General features: G+C 40.8%; 1 protein-coding gene across 3 annotated transcripts in view; it reads right to left on the minus strand.

Annotated features, from left to right (window-relative positions):
- SMC4 (structural maintenance of chromosomes 4) overlaps positions 1-26893 on the minus strand; it is a 46716-nt gene extending 19823 nt beyond the window's left edge. The window contains exons 1-7 of one of the 3 annotated variants that reach the window (XM_081007763.1): positions 26293-26893; positions 24273-24457; positions 23125-23303; positions 22381-22572; positions 20300-20476; positions 10322-10486; positions 9103-9230 (exon numbers count right to left, since the gene is read on the minus strand). In XM_081007763.1, coding sequence (XP_080863889.1) covers positions 9103-9230; positions 10322-10486; positions 20300-20476; positions 22381-22572; positions 23125-23303; positions 24273-24402 — 971 coding nt within the window. In that variant the 5' untranslated portion in view covers positions 24403-24457; positions 26293-26893. Of the gene's footprint in view, positions 1-9102; positions 9231-10321; positions 10487-20299; positions 20477-22380; positions 22573-23124; positions 23304-24272; positions 24491-26292 lie in introns of all 3 variants that reach the window. The other 2 variants (XM_081007764.1, XM_081007762.1) reach the window with 2 other exon arrangements.
- Between the last annotated feature and the right edge of the window lie 93 nt (positions 26894-26986).

The raw sequence follows: 26986 nt of genomic DNA on the forward strand, positions 1-26986 counted from the left end.
GGTAAGGAAAGTTACAGGGTACAGAAATCAGCTAGTACATGAGAAGTTAACTACATGGCGAAGCATGAGCTAAGACACTGATCCAACAAGTGACACTCCCTCTGCACCTGAGTGGGTTGGCTCTCCACAGTTTGTTTGTGCTGGCAGAGCAGAGGGTGTTGATGTAGTTGGGGTGGGCCACTCTTCCAACAACTCACTTGGTCATTCCCCTGATCCAGATCTCCACCACACAAGCTGAAGAATACCTCCCCAGGATCAGACATTTCTTGGGGTCCTAATTCCACCTCCATCATTCTGCTAGGACCCTCCCCAGAGTCCTCTAGTTTTAACTCTCCAATCTCCTTCCTCTCCTCCTCTGGAACTGACCAAACACTCCAGGACATTCACAGGACTCATGACAGCAAAAAGTTTGCTATGCAAGCACTGTATCACCTATTCGCATTTATCAACCAAAAAATTAGCAATATTAGGACTTCCGGGGTGGCGCCATCGGCAATGGCGGACTCCCTCTGATCTGGAGGGACTAGCTCCACGCGAAACGGGTCTTTTCCACTACGGCGAAGCGGGGACCCTTTTAAAAATCATAGGCGGATGAAGCCTGTGACCATGGGACTCGGTGGGCACCTTTAGCGCCCCCCCCAACCCGCAAAGGAACCCACTAAAGGGCTCCGGAGCGAAGAGGGGGAAGTGGAGCGGTGCTGAGAGTCAACTGCTTCTTCCGTGGAGCGAAGCCGCACAGCCGTTGCCGGAGAGCGCTGCCTTTTTCCTGGGACAATTTGGCTTCTAAAATAATCACCCGTGAGTACTTAAATTTCGGACAATTGGACTTTAAATAAGGACTTGCGAGCAGAAAGGAAAATTGGACTTAAAAGTTTACCTCAATTTGGCACTGAAACGGGAAGGTCTAAACAGGAAGTCAGCCTTCCGTTTCTTTGTAGATAGATTAAAGCAAAGACATCGCAAACTAGAGCTCAGAAAATCGCTTGTAAAAGATTAACTTTCATCATTTAAAATTGTTGAACCCCCTTCGGAAGCAGGAGAAGAGGGGGGATTTTTTCGGACTGTTTAAACCTGCAGAAGTGAGTGTAAAGTAAAGTAACTTTCCACCGTCCTGATCCTGGAGCGGGGTGTCAGGACTGACGTTTTTTGAAGCTCATTGACCAGAGACAAACGTTTTTGACAGATAGCTATAAGAAGAGAAACACTGATTCCATTGTTCCCCTTCGCATTTTAAAGGAACAAATATTGACAAAATATCTGAAAAAGGAAACTTTGTTGTTAGACTTGTCAAAGTGTCAGGGAACTGCCATCGGAGGGACAGGTGGTGGAAGGGCTCACGGAGGTTGGGAGAGACCCAGCAGCGGAAGCAGGAACCAGCAGGGGGAGAGGTGGGTCTCTGAGGGAAGGCGAGCAAGAGGGAGGGCTCAGGGACACGTCCAGCGAGAACAGTGGGGAGGTTTCTGGACCTCCCATAGGGAGACCCACTCCTCGCCGGAAACTGTCACGCCGTGAGTCCAGAAGACGTGTTTCCGTTAAGGAGCTTTTATGTTGGAAGCGATTCCGAAAGCAGCCACTGTCGGAATCTGCGAGTGACTAGAGGAGCCATGTCTGAGGGGCTCCGTCACAGACAGAGGTTTGTGGACTTGAACAAACTCTGAGGGGATACGATTTTACGCACAAGCAGCTCATCATCCCATCACAGCATTCCGACAGTCTTTGAAAGCAGTTTGTGCAGGAGAAGGCATCATGAGCAACCCAGCCGGAACCGGAGAAGCAGGAGCAGGGGCGAGTCCAAGCCTGGAGGAAAGGTACCGGGTGTTGGAGGTCCAGCTAGCGCTGCAGACGGCGAGGCTTGAGGAGAGGAGGGCTCAGGATGCAGACAAAAAGGGGAAAGCCACCCAGCTCGCCAGAAAGGTACCAGGATTGGTGCAGAAGTTTGGGGGGGAGCCCAAAGACTATCATGCCTTTCGGACAGAGATGCAATATGCCCTCAATCTGCAGTTTGATGAATTCCCTGACGAGGAATCACGAGTGGCTTTCGTGATTGGGCATCTTGAAAAGGGGCGAGAGACTGGGTTAGACCCCTGATGGCAGCGAATAGTGACGTCCTAAAGGACACAATGAAGTTCCTTCGCGCCATGGATCTGATGTTTTCCAGCGATATTGAGCAGGGAGTGGTGCGCAGACAGTTAATGGCTTGCAAACAGGGGAGCCGATCTGTCCGTGAGTACTGGACTGAGTTCACCATGCTGGTTCACAGATTGGGGTGGGACTTATCGGCGGAACCCATTCAAATGCTATTTGAAGAAGGGCTTTCTTCGGCTGTGAAAGACGAACTTTCCCGGGGCCCCAGGGCGGATTCTATGGACCAGCTGACCAAATCTGCGCTGACCATAGGAGCGCGCCAGGAGGCGAGAGCATTGGAGAGGCGGGAAGGGAAGGGGGAACGTTGGAAGGAGTTCCGCATTCCAGACATTCCAGAGCCAACTTTCCCGCCGGCAGAGCTGATGGAAATCGGAACAGCGCGCGCGCGCGCAGTTTCAAAGCCCAGTGAGGGGGGAAAGAAGGAGGGAAAAGGCGCCCGGAAATGCTATCTCTGCCAACAGCCAGGTCACTTTGCCAGAGTCTGCCCCCAGAGGAAGGAATGGCAAGGGATGGTGGGAGCTGTGGAGGGAAGAGAGGAAGAAATACCGGAGCAAGTAAAAGCCAACGCCTGGCTGCCACCGTCGGGGCACAGCAGCCAGGCCAAAGAGCAGTGAAAGTGCCCACGCCAGAACCTCCTAAACCCGCCCTAGTGATAGAAGTGGCGCTAGAGCTGCCAAACGGACACCCTCTAAAGATAAAGGCGCTGTTGGACTCAGGCAGCTCCTGCAATTTCATGAGCAAAGAGTTTGCACCTGAACACCAGATACAGACGATCCCTTTAAGCAACCCCCTGCAGGTGACCACGATCGATGGCAGGGAGCTGTTGGGAGGAGAAGTCAGCTTGCAGACCGTCCCAATGATAATGAAGGTGGCAAGGCACACCGAACTGATAGCGTTTAATGTGGCCACCTTGGGAGGAGCTCCCATTATATTGGGGATGAGCTGGCTAGCGTTACATGATCCGCTGGTGGGCTGGCATCAGAGAGTGGTTTCTTTTGGTTCAGCACATTGCTTAGAACACTGCAAAGAGGGAAAGGGTTTGGCAGGGGCCCAAGCCACCCTAGCAGGGACTGAAGTAACGGAGAACGTGAAGGTACCACGACAATACGCAGATCTCCGCGACGTCTTCAGCGAAAGGGAAGCTGACCAACTACCCCCGCATAGACCCTTTGACTGTCAAATCAATTTACTCCCTGGGGCACAGCTCCCTGTAGGCAAGCTGTACGCCATGTCAGACAGAGAGATGCAGGAGCTAAGGGAGTTCATTGACAAGAACCTGAAGAGAGGGTTCATCAGAGAGTCCAGGGCGGTGGGGGGCAGCCCAGTGTTTTTTGTGGATAAAAAAAACACGGACAAGCCGAGGCTGGTGTGTGACTTCAGGGCCTTGAACGCAGTGTCAGAACCAGTGGCCTTCCCTATGCCCAGGATTGACGACATTTTGACAAGGGTGCGGAAGGGAAAGATTTTCACAAAGCTGGACCTAAGGGGGGCGTACAACCTGATACGAATAAGGAAGGGGGATGAATGGAAAACCACCATGTTCACCCCTTTAGGGGCATTTGAATATCTCGTTATGCCCTTCGGCCTACAAGCAGGCTCCGCGTGCTTTCAATCGTTTATGAACCACGTCCTGGGGCCTTTGCTTTACAAGAATTGTGTGGCCTTCTTAGACGACGTGTTGGTGTATTCTGAGAATGAGGAGCAGCATGTGAGAGACGTCAGAGAAGTGTTGAGCAGGCTGCAAGCCAACCAGCTGTGGGTGAAACTGGAGAAGTGTCAGTTTCATACCAAGGAGGTGGAATTCCTGGGGTATCGCCTGTCAGACAAGGGATTGGCCATGGATCCCGGCAAGGTCCAGGCGGTGCTGGAATGGAAAACACCCAAAACAAGGAAGGATGTGCAGAGGTTCCTAGGATTTGGGAACTTCTATCGTAAGTTCATCCGAAACTTTGCCCACCTGACGGCGCCCATTACGGACTGTCTCAGCAGTAAGAAGAAGTTCGTTTGGACTGAGGAGGCGGAGCGAGCATTTGAGGAACTAAAAAGGGCCTTCGCCTCGGAAGAACAACTCCTGCATGTGGATTTACAAAAACCGATGAGAGTGGAAACTGACGCATCAGACAGAGCGATTGGGGCGGTGCTTCTGCAGCCAGGGAAGGAGGAGTCAGAGTGGAGACCGTGTGCCTTTTTTTCGCGAAAGCTGAACAAATCCGAGAGGAACTACACGGTGTATGACCGAGAACTACTCGCCATTCATGAGGCGTTCCGGAGATGGAGGCACCTGCTAATTGGCGCACAACATAAGGTGCAAGTGTGCACTGACCACAAGAACCTAGAGTATTGGAGGACGGCACGAGTGCTCAACCAACGGCAAGTGAGATGGGCCCAGGAGTTCTCCAAATTTAACTTTGAGATTTGTTACGTGCCAGGCCCAGAGAACATTAGGGCGGACGCTCTCTCACGCAAACCTGAATATTTGGAGGGGGAGGGAGCACCCGAAGAGAGACATGTCATTCCAGAGGACCGCTGGGTGTGTGGGGCGGCATTGGTGGGACAAAGAGAACTGGTAGAGGGAACGGAGAATGATGAATACACCCAGGACAAACTCAGGGGTCTCAGGAGGGAGGGAGACAAACCCGGAGGTTTTGATGAGAGAAACGGGACGTTGTATTACAAGGGAGCGCTGTATATACCTGAAGGAGAGTTGAGGGGGAAGGTACTCAAGCAGCTGCACGATAGCCCCACAGCGGGGCATTTTGGGCAACACAAAACTATGTGGTTGGTTACCAGGGAATTTTGGTGGCCCAAGGTCAGGGAAGATGTACGGGAGTATGTGAGAGGTTGTGACCAATGCCAGCGAGCCAAAGGGGAGAGGCGGGCGCCGGCGGGGTTATTAGAACCGCTACCCACACCTGAAAGACCATGGGAAGCAGTGTCAATAGATTTCATGACTGATCTGCCAAAGTCCAGAGGGAAAACAGCCATCATGGTTGTGGTAGACCTGTTAACCAAAATGGGCCACTTTATAGCCTGCTCACATGCTGTCACGGCAGAAGAAACAGCAAAATTGTTTGTAGAAAATGTTTTTAGGTTGCATGGCGCCCCCTTGAGGGTGGTTTCAGACCGAGGGAAACAATTTACTTCCAGGTTCTGGAGGAAGCTCATGAGCTTACTGCATGTAGAGGTCAATTTTTCGACTGCCCGGCATCCTGAAACCAACGGGCAGGCGGAAAGAGCCAATGGCATCCTCCAGCAATATCTGAGGTGTTATGTCAATGACAGAGAGAATGATTGGGTGGAGAAGCTGGCGTTGGCGGAATTTGCCTACAACAATGCGGAGAACGTGTCCACAGGGATGAGCCCCTTTTTGGCTAATTACGGGTGCCATCCCAGGGCTTTCCCAGGGGGGGGAAGGGGAGAGATGGAGCGTCCCGGCTGCCGAACAGTTCGTAGAAGAAATGGAAGCGATCCATCGTCAGCTGCAACTCAACTTAGACAGGGCCAAGGAGGAGTATAAGAGGCAGGCAGACAAAAACAGAAGGGAAGGTGAAACCATTAGGGTGGGGGACCAGGTGTGGCTGTCAACCCAAGGGTTACCATTCAAAGGGGGTTGTAAGAAGTTAAGACCCAAAAGATTGGGCCCATTTGAAGTCACGCAACAGGTCAACCCAGTGGCTTTCAGACTCCGGTTACCGAACCACATGAAGCTGCACCCAGTTTTCCACAGGTCGTTGCTGTCACCGTATAAAGGGGACAGAGAAGGGAGGTTCACCCGGGGACCAGCAATGGAGGAAAGGGAACACAGCAGCCATGTGGCGGAGATCCTAGATTCCACGTGGAAGGGAGATCAAGTGGAGTATTTGGTAATGTGGGAAGGGGAACCGGAGTCGGAAAACACCTGGGTCATGGCAGAGGATGTCAATGACGAGGTCTTAATAGAAACTTTTCATCAGAGGTTCCCACGTAAACCTCAGTCTGTAGCGAGGTTCCGGAGGGAATACTTTGCAACCACAGATGAGGAAGAGGAGTTGGAGGGGTTCACAGATTCCGAGGAGGAGGAGGATTCAGAGACCCGGAACGGCAACCGATGGAGGGAAATGTTCGAGACGTCTGAAGATGAAGAGGATTCCTTTCGGGGTTTTACCTCCTCACCGCCCAGAGGAGAGGGAACGGGAGGGGGTGACGGGGGCCCTGGAGGGGAGGTGGATGTCAGGGAACTGCCATCGGAGGGACAGGTGGTGGAAGGGCTCACGGAGGTTGGGAGAGACCCAGCAGCGGAAGCAGGAACCAGCAGGGGGAGAGGTGGGTCTCTGAGGGAAAGCGAGCAAGAGGGAGTGCTCAGGGACACGTCCAGCGAGAACAGTGGGGAGGTTTCTGGACCTCCCATAGGGAGACCCACTCCTCGCCGGAAACTGTCACGCCGTGAGTCCAGAAGACGTGTTTCCGTTAAGGAGCTTTTATGTTGGAAGCGATTCCGAAAGCAGCCACTGTCGGAATCTGCGAGTGACTAGAGGAGCCATGTCTGAGGGGCTCCGTCACAGACAGAGGTTTGTGGACTTGAACAAACTCTGAGGGGATACGATTTTACGCACAAGCAGCTCATCATCCCATCACAGAAAGAATAAATAGAAGTTTTCCCCCTAGAGGGAGACTGTGAAACTGTAACCAACTCCGGGGAGCTTGTAGCTGTTACAGATTACAATCGTGGGAATAGACTTCTGACCTTGCAGGACAATGTATTCAGAAGCTCTGTTGTGTGCTTTCTGTAAAACAAATGCCCTACTGGAACAGCTACATGAGAAGATGGACTTGATGACTGATGCAATCAGAAATTTTGAACAGGCAGTGGGAAATTATATGGAGCCCACCCAGGAATTAAATCAGGAGTGTGCCCTGACAGAACAGATGAGGGAAGAGGATGTTGCTGAATCTTGGGCGCCAGAGATGGAGGGAGCTGTGGCCCAGCAGGAACATGAGCTTTTGGATTTGACAAATGAACTTGGAAAAAGCCAGATTTGGAAAGATAAAGTCTGGTTTGGTTTGGAAATGGGGGGTTGGATAGACCCCCCCTATGCAGGGATGTTTGGACTTTTCAAGTCTGGCAATGGGCCGTGAGATGTTTGGGGTTGTGGGGGCTCTTAATTTTGGAGGGATTTTGAAACATGTTCTTAAATACCACATGGAGTTTAGTGTGGACTATGGAAAAGGGGCTGATTTGTCGAGAAGGGTCAAAAACATTGTTAAGCTGGAGTTCCCACGAGTGAAAGGAGCAGGAGACAAAGGAAAATACAGCTATAAATATGAAGAAGAGCCGCGGAAGGGACATGGAAGGGACTTAAGGGCCTCGGATACAAGGTTACCAGGTTAATGCGCTAGATTGACGGGATAATAAGGACTGACAAAACCCGGGACCAGGAGGAAGGGACGCTGGATGAAGATTGGATTGTTTTTATTTCTTTTTTTTACTACTAGGATTGTTTTATAAAATTGATGAATGTTAGAAAAATGTTGGAACGAAATTACTTGGCTTTAGCAAAAATGTTTAAAGAATTATGTAAGAATATTATGGTTATGAGAAGTTGGTAAAAATAAGATTTAAGTTTTAAGCTTCTTTATAGTAAGATAAGATTAAAATAGATTAAGGTAATGTAATGACAGAATATTATGAAATATGGAAAGGATTTGCTGCGACAATTAACAACTAGGATACAAAAAAAGGAGGAGGAGGAGGTCAAAGAAAGAAGGTAATGACAGTTGAGGATTTGAGAATGATGGATTTGTTTTTGAGTGTTTGTGGTGTATTTTTGTTTTTTGAATTTGTATTGTTTGATGTGGTTTGTTTTTTCTTTGTTTTTTCTTTCTCTTTTTCTGCTTTGTTGTCTTTTGTAATTCTAAAAAATTTCCAATAAATATCATTTAAAAAATAAAACAAAAAAATAGCAATATTAAGGAGGAGGATTTATTTCCCCAAAATTTAGAGCAACGGAAGTTAGTCAAGGTGAATACTCTTTTTAAGAGTATTTTACACCACTAGCAGCCCACAATACAGTCACTACTCATACTGTGGAAAGCTCCCATGTAGTGCCAGAGTTTTATACAAAGAAATTCCAGACTAAATGATAGAACTTGTGAGACCTAGATAGAGCCTTGAATGAAGACCCATCACACCCAAGTGCTAGCCAAAGTGTACCAAGGTGGTAGAATAGGTATTTAAGAGGAAGATGGAGCAAAGTCAGTATTCCACCCAACTTGTTTGTGCTTCAGCTGCTCTGGCATTAGCAGTGCCACAACACTTGTTGTCATGCACAGGTTCTCACTGCTCAAGGTATTCAAATATACATTTTAACTAAATAATAAGAGTCTCACCCCAGTTCTCCAAAGTAGCAACTACCACCAATCCTTCTAAATTAATTCGCTGAAGAGATGACCTGGCAACATACATTTTAAATCTTTCATGTCCCCAGTAAATAAATCACGTTGGGATGTCTATGCCATACTATTCCCCTCAAATAAAATGTATTTAAGAGTAGCAGCATACCACTTGAATCTAAAAGCAATGTGTTAAATCAAGACTAAGTTAAGTACAGTTATGTTCCACTTATTTCAGTGGGGACTAAATGCAACTACCTTTAGAGCCAACACATTGTATTTACTATGATGTAGAGCAGGGGTTGTCAACCTGGTCCCTACCGCCCACTAGTGGGTGTTTCAGGATTCTAGGTGGGTGGTAGGGGGTTCTATGGCACAAGCCGAATCCTCCTTCCATTGAGAACTGGTGGGCGGTAAGGAAATTTTACCATCAAGAAAGATGCATTAGTGGGCGGTAGGTATAAAAAGGTTGACTACCCCTGCTGTGGAGAAACAGCAGCACAACTAGCCCAAATCTTCCACTTCCCTCTGATCTAATTTGAGGGTGTAAAGAACACACATTAAATCATATCAAATGATGCTACTTACATGTAGTACTGACAAATCTTATTCTTTTCTCTGAACATTTTGTTTTCCAGAGAAAGAAATTCAAGTGCTTTGTTCCGTTCTCCTTCCAAGGCATCTTTCTCTTTTTCCACCATTTTAACTCTGTTCAACTAGACAGAATATTTCATAAATAATGGTTGGTTTAATGCTCGGATATGCACACCATAAAAACACTTTATATGAAACAGGAAAGACGAGAGCTTTACAGCACGTAACACACTATGGGCACAAACCAGTAGAATGACAGGAATTGTGTTTTTCTACTGCAATCACCCAGCTCACTCTGGTCCAGGAAATATCAGTTCCCTCCCTCCCACAGTATATGCAAAATGTAATCCTGAAACTTGCAAAGGCTTATCAAAAAGATAATGCTAAATGCTATCCTATATATATTAATTCAAATCCTCAGAGAAAGCATTATTGCTTACATAGTGGAAGCAGTACCAACCACATACAAGAGGGTGGGTGTTAGGAGATTTGAGAGGAACCTTAACAAGGTTTCCAAAAGTATACAATATATTTAGAGTAAAAACCCAACTCTCCCAAAAGCCCCATGACAATCGAACATGCTCAGTGGCCCTAGAAATCCAACTTTAAAATGCACAAACGGGAAACTAGAGGTAAGGAGGAGTGAAGTGGAGTATCTGGGAAGACACATCTAGATATATAAAAAAAATACATAGAAAGAACCATGTCATTGTCTCAATTGGCTACTTCTTGGGTTCACATTGAGACGTCATTTGTGCGGCCTTTTCTGACTCAATACCCCAAAGAGGAGGGGGAGAAAACAAGGAATAGATAGGTAAGTCCCAAGAAAAAACTGACAGTGCTCTGCCAGCACAGACTCTAGGACAGTCAGGACTAGAATTGGATCTCTCTCATGCAAGAACACTTTCCTCCACTGTAGGAAAAGCTGTATTTTTAAATGACCCCAAGGATGGAAGATTGACTAGGCTATAGGAATCAATGGGCAATCCAGAATTTTAATGTAGCTTGAATTGTGTCTCTCGTTCTTCCCACAAAGAAACACAGCCTAATGAGGACTGAGCATATTCAGTGGCCACAGAATACTGAATGCTGGTGAGTAAGAGATGAAGAGGGGAATAAAATGGAATGGATGGAATCCTGAAGAGCAGTACTCCACACAATACTTATTTTATTCTATACTTTAAAAACAACAATTAGTAATCCAAAGTCTTACCTTCTCACCCCTCTGTTCATTTAATATTTCAACTTTTCGACATAATATTTGAATGGGCTCTTTTAATCGTTCTGATCCTATTATGTCTTCTAAATATTCAAGCATGCCTTCATCATGTACATTCTGCCCTTTTGGTTTCATCATCGCTATTTGTTCAACTTCCCCCTAAAAGATGATTTGGTAACAATTTTGTAAGACCTCTATTCAAAACCACAAATGTAGTTGCTCCTAGCTACAAGTGTGACAACAATAAGGAATGGGTACAATTAATATGTTTGTAATTTGAGATCTTAAATAGGGAAAATTCACAAAACTCTGAGTTAATGGCATTTTCACTGAAGCGTATGTGATTTTTTTCTGCAGGCTGAGATCCCTATTTATTTTTATCCCACCCACAGGTGCCTCAGGCAGCAAACAATATATACCTACAATTACAGTGTCATAACAGAGGTATAATAAATTATGAGGAGGCAACCCATACAACTGTTTTAGATTTCACATAAACTTAATTTCTTCTACAAGGGTGGACAACTGACCAGGCCTTTCCATTTGGCCCTCATTTGCACAAAACACTAGAAGCGAAGTAGACGGCACAGCTGAGCTTTAACAAAGTGGACCAAAACATTTAGCTTTCACATGTACTCCTATGGCTGAGGCCTTTGACAGAATTTAGTTTCACTTTAAAGAAAAATCAGGACTTACCATTATGTTTAAACCAGGGGTAATGGTTTAAAGCAAACTGGTTAATTTTATAATGTATGTTATGAAACTGACTTGTTAAACTAACTGAAATTTGTTTTAGGGAAGAACCCTACTTCAAACATAAATTATAAGGCAAGATTCACAAAAAATGAAATTTAGCTGTTTCTCCAGTCCATGTGAGAAGTTTGGAGAGGGGAATAACTGGGACTCTGCTTAGGCTTGTCTACACAGCACTAAACCATGTTTCAGCTTTGCATGCAAATACAGCTGATTTGTGTAACCAGTACCCCACACAGGGGTGGTAATGTTAAGACCTGTACCTGTACACATCTCTCAAAGACAGGCTCACAATGGACTACTGCAGGTCAAATTAGTACAAAGGTGGTGAGAAATAAATAAAAAAATAAATAAGTTCAATCTATGGCTTTGGAGAATAGACTTTATTGTCTAGCCTATGGATCAGAAAGAGTGTTTTCTTTAATACGTGTTAAGAAAATATTATTATCAAGTACATACAATATTCATAAGATATTATGCAATCGTTTATAATCTGCCTTTTAAAAAAGGCAGTAATAATTTCAATTACTGCAATTACATTTAGGTTATGGAGGGCAATGTCAACAAGGTATGTACTTTTCAGTGATAGGCACCAAACAGGAAGACTCACGCCAAGTAAGTTCTTATGTACCACAAAATAATGACTTCTGGCTCTTGTGCTTGCTGTTGAACCTATATTACTATTAACCCGAATAAATATATTTTCCTTCCAGTCGTTCTGTTTGAAGATGGGAGCCTGAAAATATCTGGCTAACAAAGATAATGTGGGCAAACTGTTTAATGCCTAAGGCCATGCTAAACCTTTATCATGACTGGTCAGGCCACACATATCAGCCACTCCTTACACAACAGTAACAGTTTGCAATTTGATATTACTCTAGTTCAGTCTGATGGTAAACCAGAATTAGTAACTATTCAATGGTTGGTTAAAAAATAATTGGTTAAGTAATTTCAGCAATGAAACTGGGCATATGCAACGAAAGTGGGACAAAAAAGAACTAAAAAGGAAGTGAAGTGCAAGTTGAACCAAGTTGCATATTTTAGTCTGTCCAAAGGCTAGTAAAATTCCAGGAGAGAAGATTCTGTTCTATAACCTTTTAGTACTGAAAATCAGTCAACCCATCTAGGAACTGTAGTTCAGAATCCTCAGAGAACAGCAAAATAGCAGTGGACATCATTTCTCCATCAGCTTCATTCACATGCCAAGGATGGGTGGATAAAGTCTTTTTAAAATTCATTGTAACAGAGTTTTAAACTTGGAGCTTTATTTTTTTTAAAAGACCATCTGAACATAGCATGAACATATGAACTACACTTACAATATATTGAGCTTGTATCAAACAGAGGTTCTCTTATAAAAAAATAAAAATGGTAGAATATCCACCTTTTTAAAAAGGAAAAGTATTCTAAATATAGCCCAACAGCACACTTACGTTTATTATTGTGGGGTTGAACTGAGACACTAAGCTTCAGGAAAAATCGTCTAATAACTCATCAGAATCAAGAGTCCACCTGGGAAATGACAAAACTACCTGAGCTGTACAACCTGTTCTCTACTGAAACCATGAGTATTAGCTAATACCAACCAACAAATTTTATATCCAACTCATAGAAATTGAAAGACACTGAATCTAGCACTTTTTAAATAAAATTCTGGGCACTTGAATACAAAGTATAGACAAAGAAAAGATCCAGATTTTAAAATAAAATACACTTATGAATGCAATTCATTTCCAGCCACTCTCTCAGTGCAGCTCAAATCATACTCAAACAGTAATTTATTTATTAAAACATATGATGTACAATTTTCTAAAATAATAAATACACTATTATTTATGCAATACATAAATGTGGACCCAACTTAGCTGAAAATCAGTATTTTAATTATCATATAAAGAAATCAGTATGGATTTTAGATATGTTATAATAGAAGTGCAAACAGAAAACCCTGATAAAAATTATCCACACTGGGGACTTTCACCTATTTTAATATTTTATTAAGTGTTAAATAGCCTTTTTTCACTACTCTTCCGACAGGGACTTGTTGATTTCAGCTGGCAAAGCTATTTGCATTTTTGCACTATAAAAACAAATTACTGCATGCATAATACTGTTATAATCACCTCAAACATCGATATAATCATTAAAATAAAGAGCTACCATTTACACAATGATTTTAATAATATGGATACTACTTCTAGTTTTTAAAAAAATAAAGTTATGTTTTATTAAAAAAGGAAACAATGACTAAAGAATAATTTAATAAACCATACATGACTGTATTTTTGCATGAATTTTATTCAACTTCTATATTTTATTTTGATTTGGGATGTGTGTGTGTGTGTACACACAGAGAGAGAGCAAAGAAATCCTTAATACTCACTTTCACTATTTTTAAAATACAGAAAGAAAGGGAGGGGGGAACCATGACACAACCCTCAGATTCAACAGCAAAACGCTTCTCTGGGTAACCAATACACACCAAATAAGTTTTACTGAAATATTACTGAATACTGTTTTTTAACATTCTGGATATTATGTTCTTTGAAATGCAAATCAAACAGGTTGTTTTAAAATCTATATTTTTGCTATTTTATTAGTCACTTTACTCAAGTGATTCAAAGAAACTTACAGATACAATAAAAATACTAACACCAGTTAAATATATTTTAAAATGTGTAGACACTCCACAGTGCAGTATTTTAGGCTGCAAACCAGTTTCCTCAGAATAAGCCTCAACTGAATTAAGTAGGACTTGCTTTTGAGTAGCCATGTATAGAATTGCACCGTTAAAAATATATTTGCTTTCACTGGGAGAGACTTAAGAAAGTGCTCAATACTTTCATTGAAATAAGCATGTTAGTATGACTTGACTATGCTTAAACTGCACAAGCTCCAATATGCCTTTATAGTAATTTTGAGAAGGAAACAATGAAAGCAACCACTATCCCACATAAATGATTAAGAGATCTGTTGATAGACTTGTAAGAGCTATCCATTACAGTCTCTGTACTATATGTTCAAAAAATAAATGAAAGTGTAATAGTCGATAGGAACAATATTTTACTGCTTGTGTAATTTTTTTAAATGAGGCATACAAGCTACTTGTAAATTGTCAGGAAAACTCAAGTTTTTGTTGTTGCTGCAATTATTCAACTGTGGCAGATTTTTCTTAAGTTTTGTTTGGTTTCAGTAATAGATGTTAGCATACATCATACAAAATAAAAACTCACCACATGCAAAACCAAAAATCCTCTACTTCTAAATTATACCATAAACATGCAATATTTTTGAAATTGATCTGAATACACCCTGACATACTTCAGAGTTTTATCTTTTCCCAGTTTTAAGAAATTAGGTTGTTGTTAAAAGCTGCATTGTGTACAAAGTAAATTCAATTTGTGATGTGCAGATTTAGGAACTTGTGTGATTTTAAAGCAAGAATAATGGCATATTTTTTTCAAAAATCATAGCAGAGTAATACTACAAATAACTGGTATAAGTATACATTGAAGCTAAACTTATAAAATTGTGTGGTGGTGTTTAGCAAATACATTTGAGCCTCATCCAGTTAAATGTTAAGCATTTTTTAGGTGTCACTGATTTCTATGGGGGAAAGTTTAACTAACTATAAGAACCAGGGAATTACAATGATGAATTTGGCAGAATCATGCAACTTTAAAGTTGTTCTTTCTATTAAAATGCAGACAATTAAAAATATTTTCAAAGTTTTCAAACCTAAGATGATTTTCAAGAAAAAATGCATTTTAAATGTAATCAGAATATTGTTAAAATTATTTGTAAAATTTACTACACATTTTAAAATTGATTATTTTTAGCTGAGCAAGGATGCTGCAGATTAACTGCTAACATTTTTCCTTCAAGTATCATGGGTAGTAGAAAACTAAAATATAACTTTAGTTATAGTATAAGCTCATCTTTTTATATAAACTGGGAAAGAAAAGATGAATATAATACAAGTATCTTAAGACAAACCTATAATTATAATTAAACTGACAGTCGCATCCAAGACTCACTGAAGTAAATGGAACCAAGTTAGCTATAAGCTAGAATCCAGAACCCTCTCCATATAGATCATGTGACACAGTATCAAACAGTTTGTGTATAAAACTGCTGTTCTATGTGAAGTAAGAACCATGAGAAAAAACAACTAGCTGCTGAGGTCAAGAACTATAATTACATCTTTACATTCACATATTTTGGCTGGGATCCAAAGGATTGCTTGCAGATTTTTTTTCAGGCACACCTAAACTCTGATATACTTCACACCTGCTGAACATGGAGGGGGCAGTTAACAGTGAGCTTCAACATTAAGTGAAGAGCTGCACATGGTAGAATAGGCAATCCTTCTCCCAGTGGAAGCCCTTTCCACTTATGCATGGGGATCTCTGGATTCCAGCTAAAATTTATTATGAGTCCAAAACTGGTAGCCAAAGATTAGCAAGTCATAGCAGATGCCATACCCACAGGGGTCATCTTGTGCATTAAACTTATGCTGCTTGTTTAAGAACAGGTATTCATAGAGTCATTTCTGTGGCTCACCACTTGTGCAACATGGTCAGCCTCCACCCTTTACTGCCCCATACAAAAAAGTCCCATGGGGTCCTCTGGAGCATCAGTCCACAGCTGGGAAAGCAAGTTAGCTAGAAAGTAAAGTTAGTGATACCCACCCCACATGCAGGAACAGAAACCTTCATTGATCTCTCTTGGGTTCTGTCATCTGCAATGAATGTTCATGTAGAACCAGCCCAATTTAGTTTGCTGCCTGAAGTGGAGTCCAAATGGGCTAAGTATCCCGATAGACCAACACATTAAAAACAGCCCCATTTTATATCTCTACCTACCAACCACACATGAAAATTAGTTTTGCATGAGATGGACAAATACTATTCGACTATAAACCCATCCTTCTGAGCCACATTGCCATTTAGTACCATTTAACCTGCAAGTAAAAGGGACACAGGTGGCGCTGTGGGTAAAACCTCAGTGCCTAGGACTTGCTGATCGCATGGTCGGCGGTTCGAATCCCCGCGGCTGGGTGAGCTCCCGTCTTTCGGTCCCAGCTCCTGCCCACCTAGCAGTTCGAAAGCACCCCTAAGTGCAAGTAGATAAATAGGTACCGCTTTATAGCGGGAAGGTAAACGGCGTTTCCGTGCGCTGCACTGGTGCTGGCTCGCCAGAGCAGCTTCGTAACACTGGCCACGTGACCCGGAAGTGTCTTCGGACAGCGCTGGCTCCCAGCCTCTTAAGCGAGATGAGCACGCAACCCCAGAGTCGGTCACGACTGGCCCGTACGGGCAGGGGTACCTTTACCTTTACCTTTTAACCTGCAATTAAAGGTTCTTGCTCAGTTTGTTTGAAGGTATACAGAATGGCACTGAGGGGAAAAATCCATAGTTTAAAATAAAAATTACTAACCAATTCTTTGGTATATTGTGCATCATTAACTTCCAGTTACCACACTACTACAGAGAGGCACAAAATTTTGAGAAACGAGTAAGTTATTAGTTAAATAAACAATGCTTCATATAACTTCTTTCTAAGAGGCCCTGCAATCCTATGATCCCTGAAGAAGAGTCACAGGGGCTATAGCAGTGGTGTCCAAACTTTTTTCAAAGAGGGCCAGATTTGATGAAGTGAAGGGCTGTGAGGGCGGACCAAAGGGCCAACCACAGTTGTTGACTTTTTTTTAGATTGTTGAGCCACTGAAACGGACTTTGGACATGCCTGGGCTATAGGAACTATTGAAACTCCTACACTAAGTGAGAAGTACAACCTCAGAGAGGGAGCTCTGACTGGAAACTTGTGGCCTTGCCCTACCAATGTTAGAGCTCCAACATCAGTAAGGCCTAAAAGGGGGAGTGCCAGAGATAGAGCAAGGGAAGGCATGGATCTAAAGTTTTCCTAGTCCCTGACATGCCCCCAAATCAGGAAGAAAGCTACACTACACCTAGAGTTAGTGTTGTCAATTTTGTTTCAACTGTTTCCAATACACTGGTACCTCTGGTTACGTACTTAATTCGTTCCAAAGTTCCTTTCTTAACCTGAAACTGTTCTTAACCTGAAGCACCACTTTAGCTAATGGGGCCTCCCACTGCTGCCGTGCTGCTACCGCGTGATTTCTGTTCTCATCCTGAAGCAAAGTTCTTAACCCGAGGTACTATTTCTGGGTTAGCGGAGTCTGTAACCTGAAGCATATGTAACCCGAGGTACCACTGTAGAAGAAAAAAAGCCAAAATCCAACACAAAACTGAAGATGTATGAACACAAGAGCGCTGCTCTGCTCTTACTTCTGCCCTGACAGTGTGAGACCTGAGAGGGTGAGCAGGGCACTGGGTAAACAAGCTTGACTGCCTTCCATTATGCCAAACCACTACCTAAATATTTATTAATGATGGTACTATCTTCCAGATAAATATATTAGTTCTACATAGAGGTTAAAATAAGTTAGCCTATAGTTAGGTCCTTAGTGTGTAGATTGGTCTAATAAGTATCTAAACTACAAATGGAAACTTGATTTAAGATTCGGAATTTTCTTAATTAAATTGTCTAGATTTAAATTCAAACCACTTGCCTTCAAATGTTCTAGAAATTACTATACAAAAAGCTTCAGAAAATCAACTTAGTTTAGTTTTGCATTTAGTTATATCCCATTTTTGAACTTGAGAGATCGAAGGAAAGAAACTAGCACAGAAATAGTACATATTATCGCTTACCAAATCAAATATAAGCAACATTTCAATTACTCAGTTGCCCAATGAAAACAATAATACCATTCAAGGATGTAGCTTGCCAACCAATCATACAGGTTATCATAAGTTATAAAGGTATGGGTGCTTAGAAAATAATGCCTCTTTAAATAATACAAATAATTCAAAGAGCTGGAATAGGGTAATAAATCTGTACATTATTTAACCTGGGGCATTAAAAAATAGGGTCTTTTAGCATATTATATAACTAATTGTGAAAACAGGTATTTATTATTTTTTGAAGGAAGTAACTATTATTAATCTTATAAAATGTGCATGTTGATGACACTCTTTCATTGATTTCAACAATTCTGAGAAGCATACCTTCCCATTATGACGCATTCCCATTATGACACAATGAATAAGTAACCAATTAAATGAAGCACATTAAAAAAAAGAATGCTAAATGAAAGTTGTGCAAATATTGGAAGAATGAGCATTCATTTATCCAGCTACTATAATTCCACACAAGGTTACGGTTTCTTATTCTTAACTATATAACCAGTCTGATTTCTTCAAAGTTCAATGAAATTAAAATCTGATCCTGTCTGAATATGGTAAAAAAGGAAGCAACAAACAAATCTAAACAAATTCTTGTATCCAGTGCTAGAAATCCCCCAGGTGCCAGGTGTGTTTGTGACTGGCGCAAATCCAATTACAACCATAGAGATCTCTGGATGCCAGGTTGGCATTACCTTCTGGCTGGCCTCTTCAGCTTTCTTAAGCAGAAGAGCTTATTTACTGCATTTATATCCCACCTTTTTCTTCAAGCAGTACATGGTTCACCCTCCTCTAAAATTAATCCCTACAACGACCCTGGGAGGTAGGCTAAGAGGCTGTGACTGGCCCAAGGTCACCTAGTAAGCTTCATGACCAAGTGGGGATTTGAACCCTGATCTCTCAGGTCCTAGTCAAACACTCTAACCACTATACCACACTGGCTTTCTACAGTACTTCTGCTATGGGGCAGATATATAAGTTAAACAGGTGAATAAATACAAGGAAAGCAAAAGGTCCCTTGGAAAAGGATCTGAAATATTTTCCTTGAACCTTGAATTTGTTTTATTCTGGGTTGTTTTATTTGATGTTCTAATGTGCTGTAAACCGCATTGAGAATTTTTCTTTAGAAGAGAAAGCAGTATAGAAATGAAATTAATAATAATAAACTTCACTGGGGGGGTGGAGAATGGCACCTAGACATTCTGTTGTGGCAATCGTAACCAAGGTATAAAGCGCCATCTGGCGATTAGCTTATATGAGTTTTTAACACTGCTTGTATCCATACATATAATGAGACCATACCCTTTAAGCATACAGCACATGTTTACATCAGAGTGCTTGTAGGCAGAGCTATAGCCCATGCTTCAAACGGCACCCAGGCCACACAAGTGCCTCCAACATATATGTCAAAGAACATTCCCAAAGCTTGCTGGCGTTGTACAGAAGACCAACCCTTCCACTGCAACCTTTATAACTTCCAGTGCTTGCCCTTCTATAGTATCCTGACATTTTCTGAATGAATTCCAAATAAAATCTGTACTTTGTACTTGTTGTTAAGATTCCATGGTATCACAGTAACTTATCATTGAAGAAAAAGGTTTTGAGTATGTCAGTACTTGTACATTTAACTGAACTTAAATCTTACTTGTACTTTATATTACTCTCTCTATATATATATAGAATAACAAAAAGCTAGGTTTCTTACAAAAGTCTTTCCCTGGTGATTAGTGTGGGGATTCAGCCATAATCATGAAACAGAAAGTGGAAATTAGCAAATATCAGGTTACACCAATTTTCTCCCAGAAGAGGAATTGTTTGTGTCACATATGAAACTTTTATTTAAGTAGCATGAGTAGTGAATATTTGTTGTTAAATCCAGTTATAAATGGTCCAATCATACACTATTGTGAAAATTTAAACTATTTGTAAATGATGAAATTTGATCTTTCAGAGTGCATGATTTGGTTAATTTTGTATCTATTCATGCTTCTGAGGCTAGAAAGATGTCAAAGGAAAATGGCAGTGTTCATTTCAACCATATACTGTAGTTAATATCTATACATTTCAGTACTGAATTAACACGGCGTGTAGGACAGAAAGAAACAACAATGTTGCTTAATCCCTGCTACGCTTAAGCAGCACAATAATATTGGGGTTAAGATTATCTTCACTACACCAATATTTACGTGCTGCTAGGGCGGAACAAGTATAACAATTGTTCTACTCACTTGTCTGCCTACAACACAAAAAAAACCCATAATACCAGAAAAGATTTTCCTTAAAATTCTAAAGCAGCATATAATGACTTGCATATTTACTATGACATACAAATCATGATGTGCTGCTAGAGTACTGTAAGGTTTCTAGAACACAAGACTTACTCCGATATACCTAAACTAATGCAGTTAGAAAAATAATAATTTAGTAACAATATTATTCAAAGAACTACCTGTAAAATCAAGAACCTATTATGATCTAGGTCAATTCCATGACTTCGAAGTAGAAACCCAACATCTTTAAACGTTGATTTCTTCCCACTGATATGGTACACGGAAGAATTATCTTTGTAGGCTGTTCTGGAGACATAGAAATTGCTGTTGGGAATGACTTCATAATCATCCCCTTCCTGTTTTGAAGGAAAACAAACCCAGAAAAACAATTGTTAGTTTTAAGCCACAGGTCTACCCAAGATTTCAAAATTAAATAATTTATTTTCAAAAATCTGTTATATCCTAGTTAACTCTGACATTCAAACTCATAATAAATCTTATAACATATGCCCTTTATTAGTCATGCCAGCATTTTTGCTGTCAGATAATGTCTTGGAAACACAGAACCTCTCCAATTTTTCTAAATTTAGTAGGATAGGATTTCAACAACTTAATGTGCAGACTAATATTTACTTCTGAGAAAACATGCAATCACAACACAGTTCAGTGGGATACTCCAAAATATCTGTGAATAGAATTGTAGCCTTAGTCTTTTGCCTACCACCATATTGTAGAACAGCTACCCTTCTCCTATCTTCTTCCTGTCAACTTGCAAAGCAGTTTCCTATCAGTTCAGAGAAGTTACTCCCAGTTTTCAGCAAAGAAAACCTTCAGTACCCAAGGTTAACCATTTTAAAGAGGCAGTTTTAAAACACTGGGAATACAGCATCTTATTTTAAAAAATCCTAAAAATATACACAAATTATTAAGCATGGACTTAAGCAGATCTTTGACAAGCCACACATACAATGTTTTAATCCATATTCAAAAAATGCAAAAATATTTTTCTATGAAATTTTATCCCACAAAATTTTTTTTTTAATTGTTTGTCCTCGTAGCCTAATTCCTTGAGAGCTTAAATTTGTTCCAAAGAAATTCCACAGAAAAATTACTTATGGAAAAGTGATTTATTATTTAAAAAAGCATAAATGGAAGATTAGATATGACTGTATGTGGCTGGCTTTGATGGAATATTATTTCTATTTTAGATGTGTATTAATTTAGAAGGATAGTGTTTCAATATATATTTTAAAATATTCTTTTTCAGCTCATTACACCACCAATGCTGACAATTAAAAAAAACACCACACACAGCCACAACAGCATCCCCAGTTGTGTACAAAGAATCCCCCTCCTGGTTTTACTATTTGGACAGTTAACCTGGTAATGTTTTACTGAGCTAATTGGGGTTATTTTTAAAAATACACACAGATGTGCTTTTTTGTCCAATATTAACATATTACCCACACACAAATTTGAAAAGCAAGAGAAATGATTTGAATTTAGTTTAACACTAACCCTTGTATAAGGGTCTAGTGACTTCTGTTTCAGGGTATCTGAAGAAGTGTGCATGCACACGAAAGCTTATACCCAGAACAAACTTAGCTGGTTCTCTAAGGTGCTACTGGACAATTTTTTAATTTATTTCCCTTGTGAAAGGGGAAATATAAAAAATTTGCAAATCATGTAATTTTAAACAGATATGTAGTGTCTACAGGTTTGTAATTTATAATAAACCATACCAAAAATTAGTTTAAAAATTTATTTTAAGTCAGTGTATGTTGCTATTGGAAGGATGATGACTTTAAGGTGGTCTTTCAGAGTACATTTATAGTTTACATATACACCACACACAACCCTGTATCTAGCCTGAAACATATAAAACCTTTTCAGTTCTACAGCAGTTCCTGTAATATGCTTATCTAGCTTAAACATACTTTAAACTGAAAGCAGAATAAGCTTTACATTGCTGTAAGTAATATGTGCAGACAAGAATACTTTTCAAGTTAAATATACTTAAATATACTTATGAAGCAGAAATGGAACTCCACTGCTGCAGTCCTATGCACACTTATTTGGGACTAAGCCCCAATAAACAGTGGCACCTACTTCTGAGTACATGCACAGAATTGGATTTTAAGTATATCAAATACCTTTCAGAACTCTAACACAGAGAACTAGAAAGGCACAATGTTTCAATAAAATGATATAGGACATTATATGATAAACCTTCCCCAACTTTAACAAAAGTAAAACATACCTTGTCAATGATCTTTTGAAAATGAACTTCTACTGTGCAACTTTGAATATCACTATGCTCATCAGAATTATGGATCAGAACTGAAAGTTTTTTGGATCTTATTTTTTGTGCTCGATAACCAAAAACAAAGAGCATAGAATCAATCACATTGGACTTTCCACTGCCATTTGGTCCAATAATGCAAGAAAAACGCTGCATAATAGAAAAAAGAAAGCACTCCACTTTAATAACCACTAGCAATTATGCTTCTTTGCGTTGTAGACAGTTTAAAATATCATTACACCTAGTGCAGGAAATTGTGAACTACTGGAAAGCTTAGTTTTTACAGCCAACGGTAAAAAGTACAACCTATTCAAAGACACCTCCTATTAGCTCAAATTTCTGAAGTTTTATCCTGTGAACTCTACAAAATGAGCTGCATTCAGCAAGCAAAATGTTACAAAGAAGCATGTTTATAATTAGCTACTTGAAGGGTATCGATATGTTTTCAAATTAACATGGACTCACATTGTATAAGTGAATTATTGATAATTATTCATAATAGAAAAAGATGCATCCTTTTCTAGATGAATTCCACAGAAAGCAAGATCTTGAAAACAGAAGTACAGACAATAGTAATTCACATTCTTTCATTTAAAGCGCCCCCATGTTACTTAGCAATCTGTAATTTTCACTTTACTATGAGCAGCTAAGTCAAAAGAAAGTCTTACCTCAACTTAGAAGTCACTTAAAAAAGAAAGATACCTTATGAAACGGTCCTAGAATTTTCTCCCCAGCATAAGATTTGAAGTTCTGGTTTACAATGTGAGTTATCATGAGACGAGGAGCTCCAGCTTCATTGGTCATTGCTGGAGGTGGGGGAGGAGAGATGCTACTCAAAATCTCTTCTAAACTGCGATTGTCAACTACTCCGTCTGAGACTGCTAGAAATTTCCAAACAAAAGCAGAAAGACACACGAACTTAGTGACTACATACACCTACAAATCTTTCATCTCTGTAGTAAAAACAGAAGAATCCCCCCTTCCAGTAACACTGTTACTATACAAGAATCAACATATTTCTATCCACAGGCTGAATTACTAGGAAAAGGATCTAGAACGTTGCTTCCATTTACAAGCAAACTTATTCTACCACTAGAACTGTACTTTAAAGCCACAACATTTTCAAAGTAATATGCTGGCAATAAGAGTCTTTCATCCATACAAATCCAAAGAAAACAACTTTTTCTACAGACTTGCATTTTCAGGCATGCTCAGAGCTTACGTACACTGTAAAGGAGGTGGTCTGAGGATCTCTGCACAATGCCCTGCAAGCTGTAATGACAGCAACAGCACTATTCCTCAAAGACAGGAAGTTTGTCACACACAGAGAAAACTGGCCACTTAGATTTCAAGAAGACGTAGAACAAATTTTTAACTCATTGAGGCAACGTTTTCTTTGAATAATTTGTTGGTGTCACTTTTCAGTTATTAACCCATTCACCAATAAAATCCTAAATGTCTGATGACCAATGTACTGTATTATGTGGCCTACTGCTTCGTTTCAATGCAGACGTTCTCAATACAAGATGCAAAGCTCAAACATGTTTAAAATATACACAGTACTTGCCTAAGGACACACAAGATGCAAACAACTACTCTCACACCACCTCAAAATTATATCTGTTTAAATCATTTCTTGCTTTTCTGGCACAATATAAGGAGTACAGGCTAAACACTAGGAATAAGAAGACAGATACTGCCTCTAACACCACATTAACCTGTAACATTTATAACTAATGTGGAAAACATCACAGAGTTAAAGGCAAAATTGAACTTGTCCTAGCTTCTAAGCAGGACACCTCCAGGGCCAAGTTTATGAGCCAAATATATAAAGATGAAGAGAAACTGACCTTGCTGAGGTACTTCAGGGGTGTGCATATTGGCTTCTTTTTCAGGTTCCCCATCACTGAAGGAGTCATCCAAGGGTTCATTGCCTTTGTGATGGGCTGCTGTAGATATTTTAGCTCTTTTTCTTGGCATGATTTCAGTTAGCTGTTCCGATTCCAAACAACCAAACTACAGAAGCCGTTATCGTCTTTGTTAATGCAAACAAAAAAATCCCAATGACCTAAATATTACTTTTAAAAAATGATAAAGTTGTGCGCCCAGTGCCTAATATTAATCTAAAATGTGGGTTAATTTTGCATTTTGGCAAGCTATTATGACAAGTGTGTAGTACCTCTCATCCCATTCTCCACTGTAACTGACAATTTACAACTCATATTAACTCAATATATTAAAAAGTTAACTAATTTAACAGAAAACAAAAATATTGCCTATTTTATTAACCAGAATTAACAGGTGTAATCTCCTTAAATGCAGAAATCACTTTACAACAAAGAAGTGTAATCTCCAGCCCTTTATTTGAATTATTTTTAAAGGATTCTGTTCAGGTTCAAACTCAAGAATTAGTCTAGTATTGCTTAAATAATTTAATAAAGTCCTTAACAAGATGTGTTCTCATTCTTTTATTCCAATGAAGATAACTGTAAAACTTGAAATGAGGACAACCTTTTTTTTACTGGTACCTGACTAGAGAGTAATTCAAGAAAGCCCATATTTAAGTATATAACATAGGGGGGGGGGACTGAAAGGGGAGATGTTAATTTGTTTCTCATAATCAAGGTTTATTAAAATCATGTTCAAAAGACCTCTTCAAATAACTGACATCAAATAAAAAATCTCAGCCCATGCATATAGGATGAGGACTGTTTTGTATTAATTTTACCCACACCCAATAATTAAATAGGCTTATTAACGTTGTCTTTAAGCCAATATCATACTCAGGAAAGATACTGTAGTAGTTATACTTCACTGACATTTATAGCCTCCAGGAGTCCAAAGGAATCCGACTGAAAGAAGTGACGTTGGCTTTCAAACGTTAATAGGTTTGCAAAGCAACGGCTGTTTTAATTTATGCACGTTATCTCACAAGTATTGTGGGAAATTAAGCGCCCTAATAAATGAATCGGGCTTTTTACCCTTCATAAATCCATCACCTCCTCCCCGCACCCCACCCCTTCGTAGCTTGCTTCCAATCAAGGGGGTCTAATTAGTGGTGCTTTACTAAAAGCACTTACAGACCTACTACTGCCAAATATCACTCATCAGGTCAGGGCCGCGAAATGAAAATTAAAAAAAAAACTTTGCTGTGAACCGAACGCAAAAGTTTTAAAAATAAATAGTTTGGCATGCATGCTCTTTAAGAATGCATTGGAATCATCCAGCCCTCCCTCCCCTTAGACTCCGATGCGTACGTGCCTTTTTACCGAGAGCAACCAGTTGAAGTCATTTTTTTCGCGGGAGGGGGGAAGGGGAAATAGCTACTTCACCGCTCCAACGGCTAAGAATTAAATCCTTCAGGCGACTATAAAAATCACGGTGGGGGGAAATAATCTATTTTTAAAGAAAATTATAATTATAGTGTCTGACAGCCTATAGCAAAAATTTTTTTAAAAAATTTAAAAAAATGCAAGGAGCGAATGGAAGGAGACTAACTTGCTTTTAGCGATAGCAACGGAAATCGCCAGCAAATATAGCTTTTCACCCCACCCCCACGGAGGCGGGTAGGGGGGGAAGCGGGGGAGAAGGAAAAAGCGGCCGGTTTGGGGAGGGGAGGGGGAGAGAGAAGGCTGCCGCCTTTTTCCTCATAGGATAGTTTGCGGGAGTTTTATTTTTAATATTGAAGAAAAAAAAATTTTTTTAAGCGAACAAGTTTCCTAAGTACCAGTAAGCACCAGCCAAGTCCATGAACCTTACTGAAAGTTTCACCCACCATTCTTAACTGCAGGGAGGGAAGCTTCTCAAAACTCTCTTCCCCCAAAAACCTAAAAGCAAGAACAGTTCTTCCCCCAAAAAAGGTCTTCTTACCAGGCAGAGTCAGAGTACTTCGTCCCCATCCACGGCCCAGAACAGGCAACCTGGAGCGAGGGCCGACGGCGCTCCCAACGTAGCAGCGGCGCGAGCTGCAGAAAGCTCCCTTTTCCTGCCTGCAGCCTTGGCGGCTTCTACACTCGAAAATGGCGCCCAAACGGCAAACTCGTAACGAAATTCGTTAGAAACGCGCAAAGCACGCTGGGGAATGAAAAAAGGGGCCGGCTTCCCACAGGTTTGAAAGGAGGGGAAAAAAACGAAGAGAGGAAAAAGGAGGGGGGGGAAACCCTCTCGCGCCGCCATCTTGTTTTCCGTTAGTTAGCGGAAAGGGGGGGTTGTCACGTCATGCTTTCCTCAGCATCCCCCCCTCCAAAAAATAGAGAAGTATTTACAGTATGCCGTATATGTGTGCGTGTGTATAGAATGCTTTTGAACATAGGATTAAAATATAAAATACCCAAATGTAACGAAAAGGGGAAAGGAGCCGAGCCCCTCCCGCGGATAATCGGACAGGCGGAATCGGTCACCTAGCAACAAGATCCAATAGAATATAACAAACAGCGGAGGAATAACGAGAAACTGATTTTTATACGTATATAGATATAGCTATATTAAAATATTGATGCATTTAATACAAATTTGACAGGTCAGCTCCCTGACGTCACGGCCGGCGTCACACGCTCTGGGAGGG

This window comes from Podarcis pityusensis, assembly GCF_964106645.2.
Source record: "Podarcis pityusensis genome assembly, chromosome: 5".
Lineage (NCBI taxonomy): Eukaryota > Metazoa > Chordata > Lepidosauria > Squamata > Lacertidae > Podarcis > Podarcis pityusensis.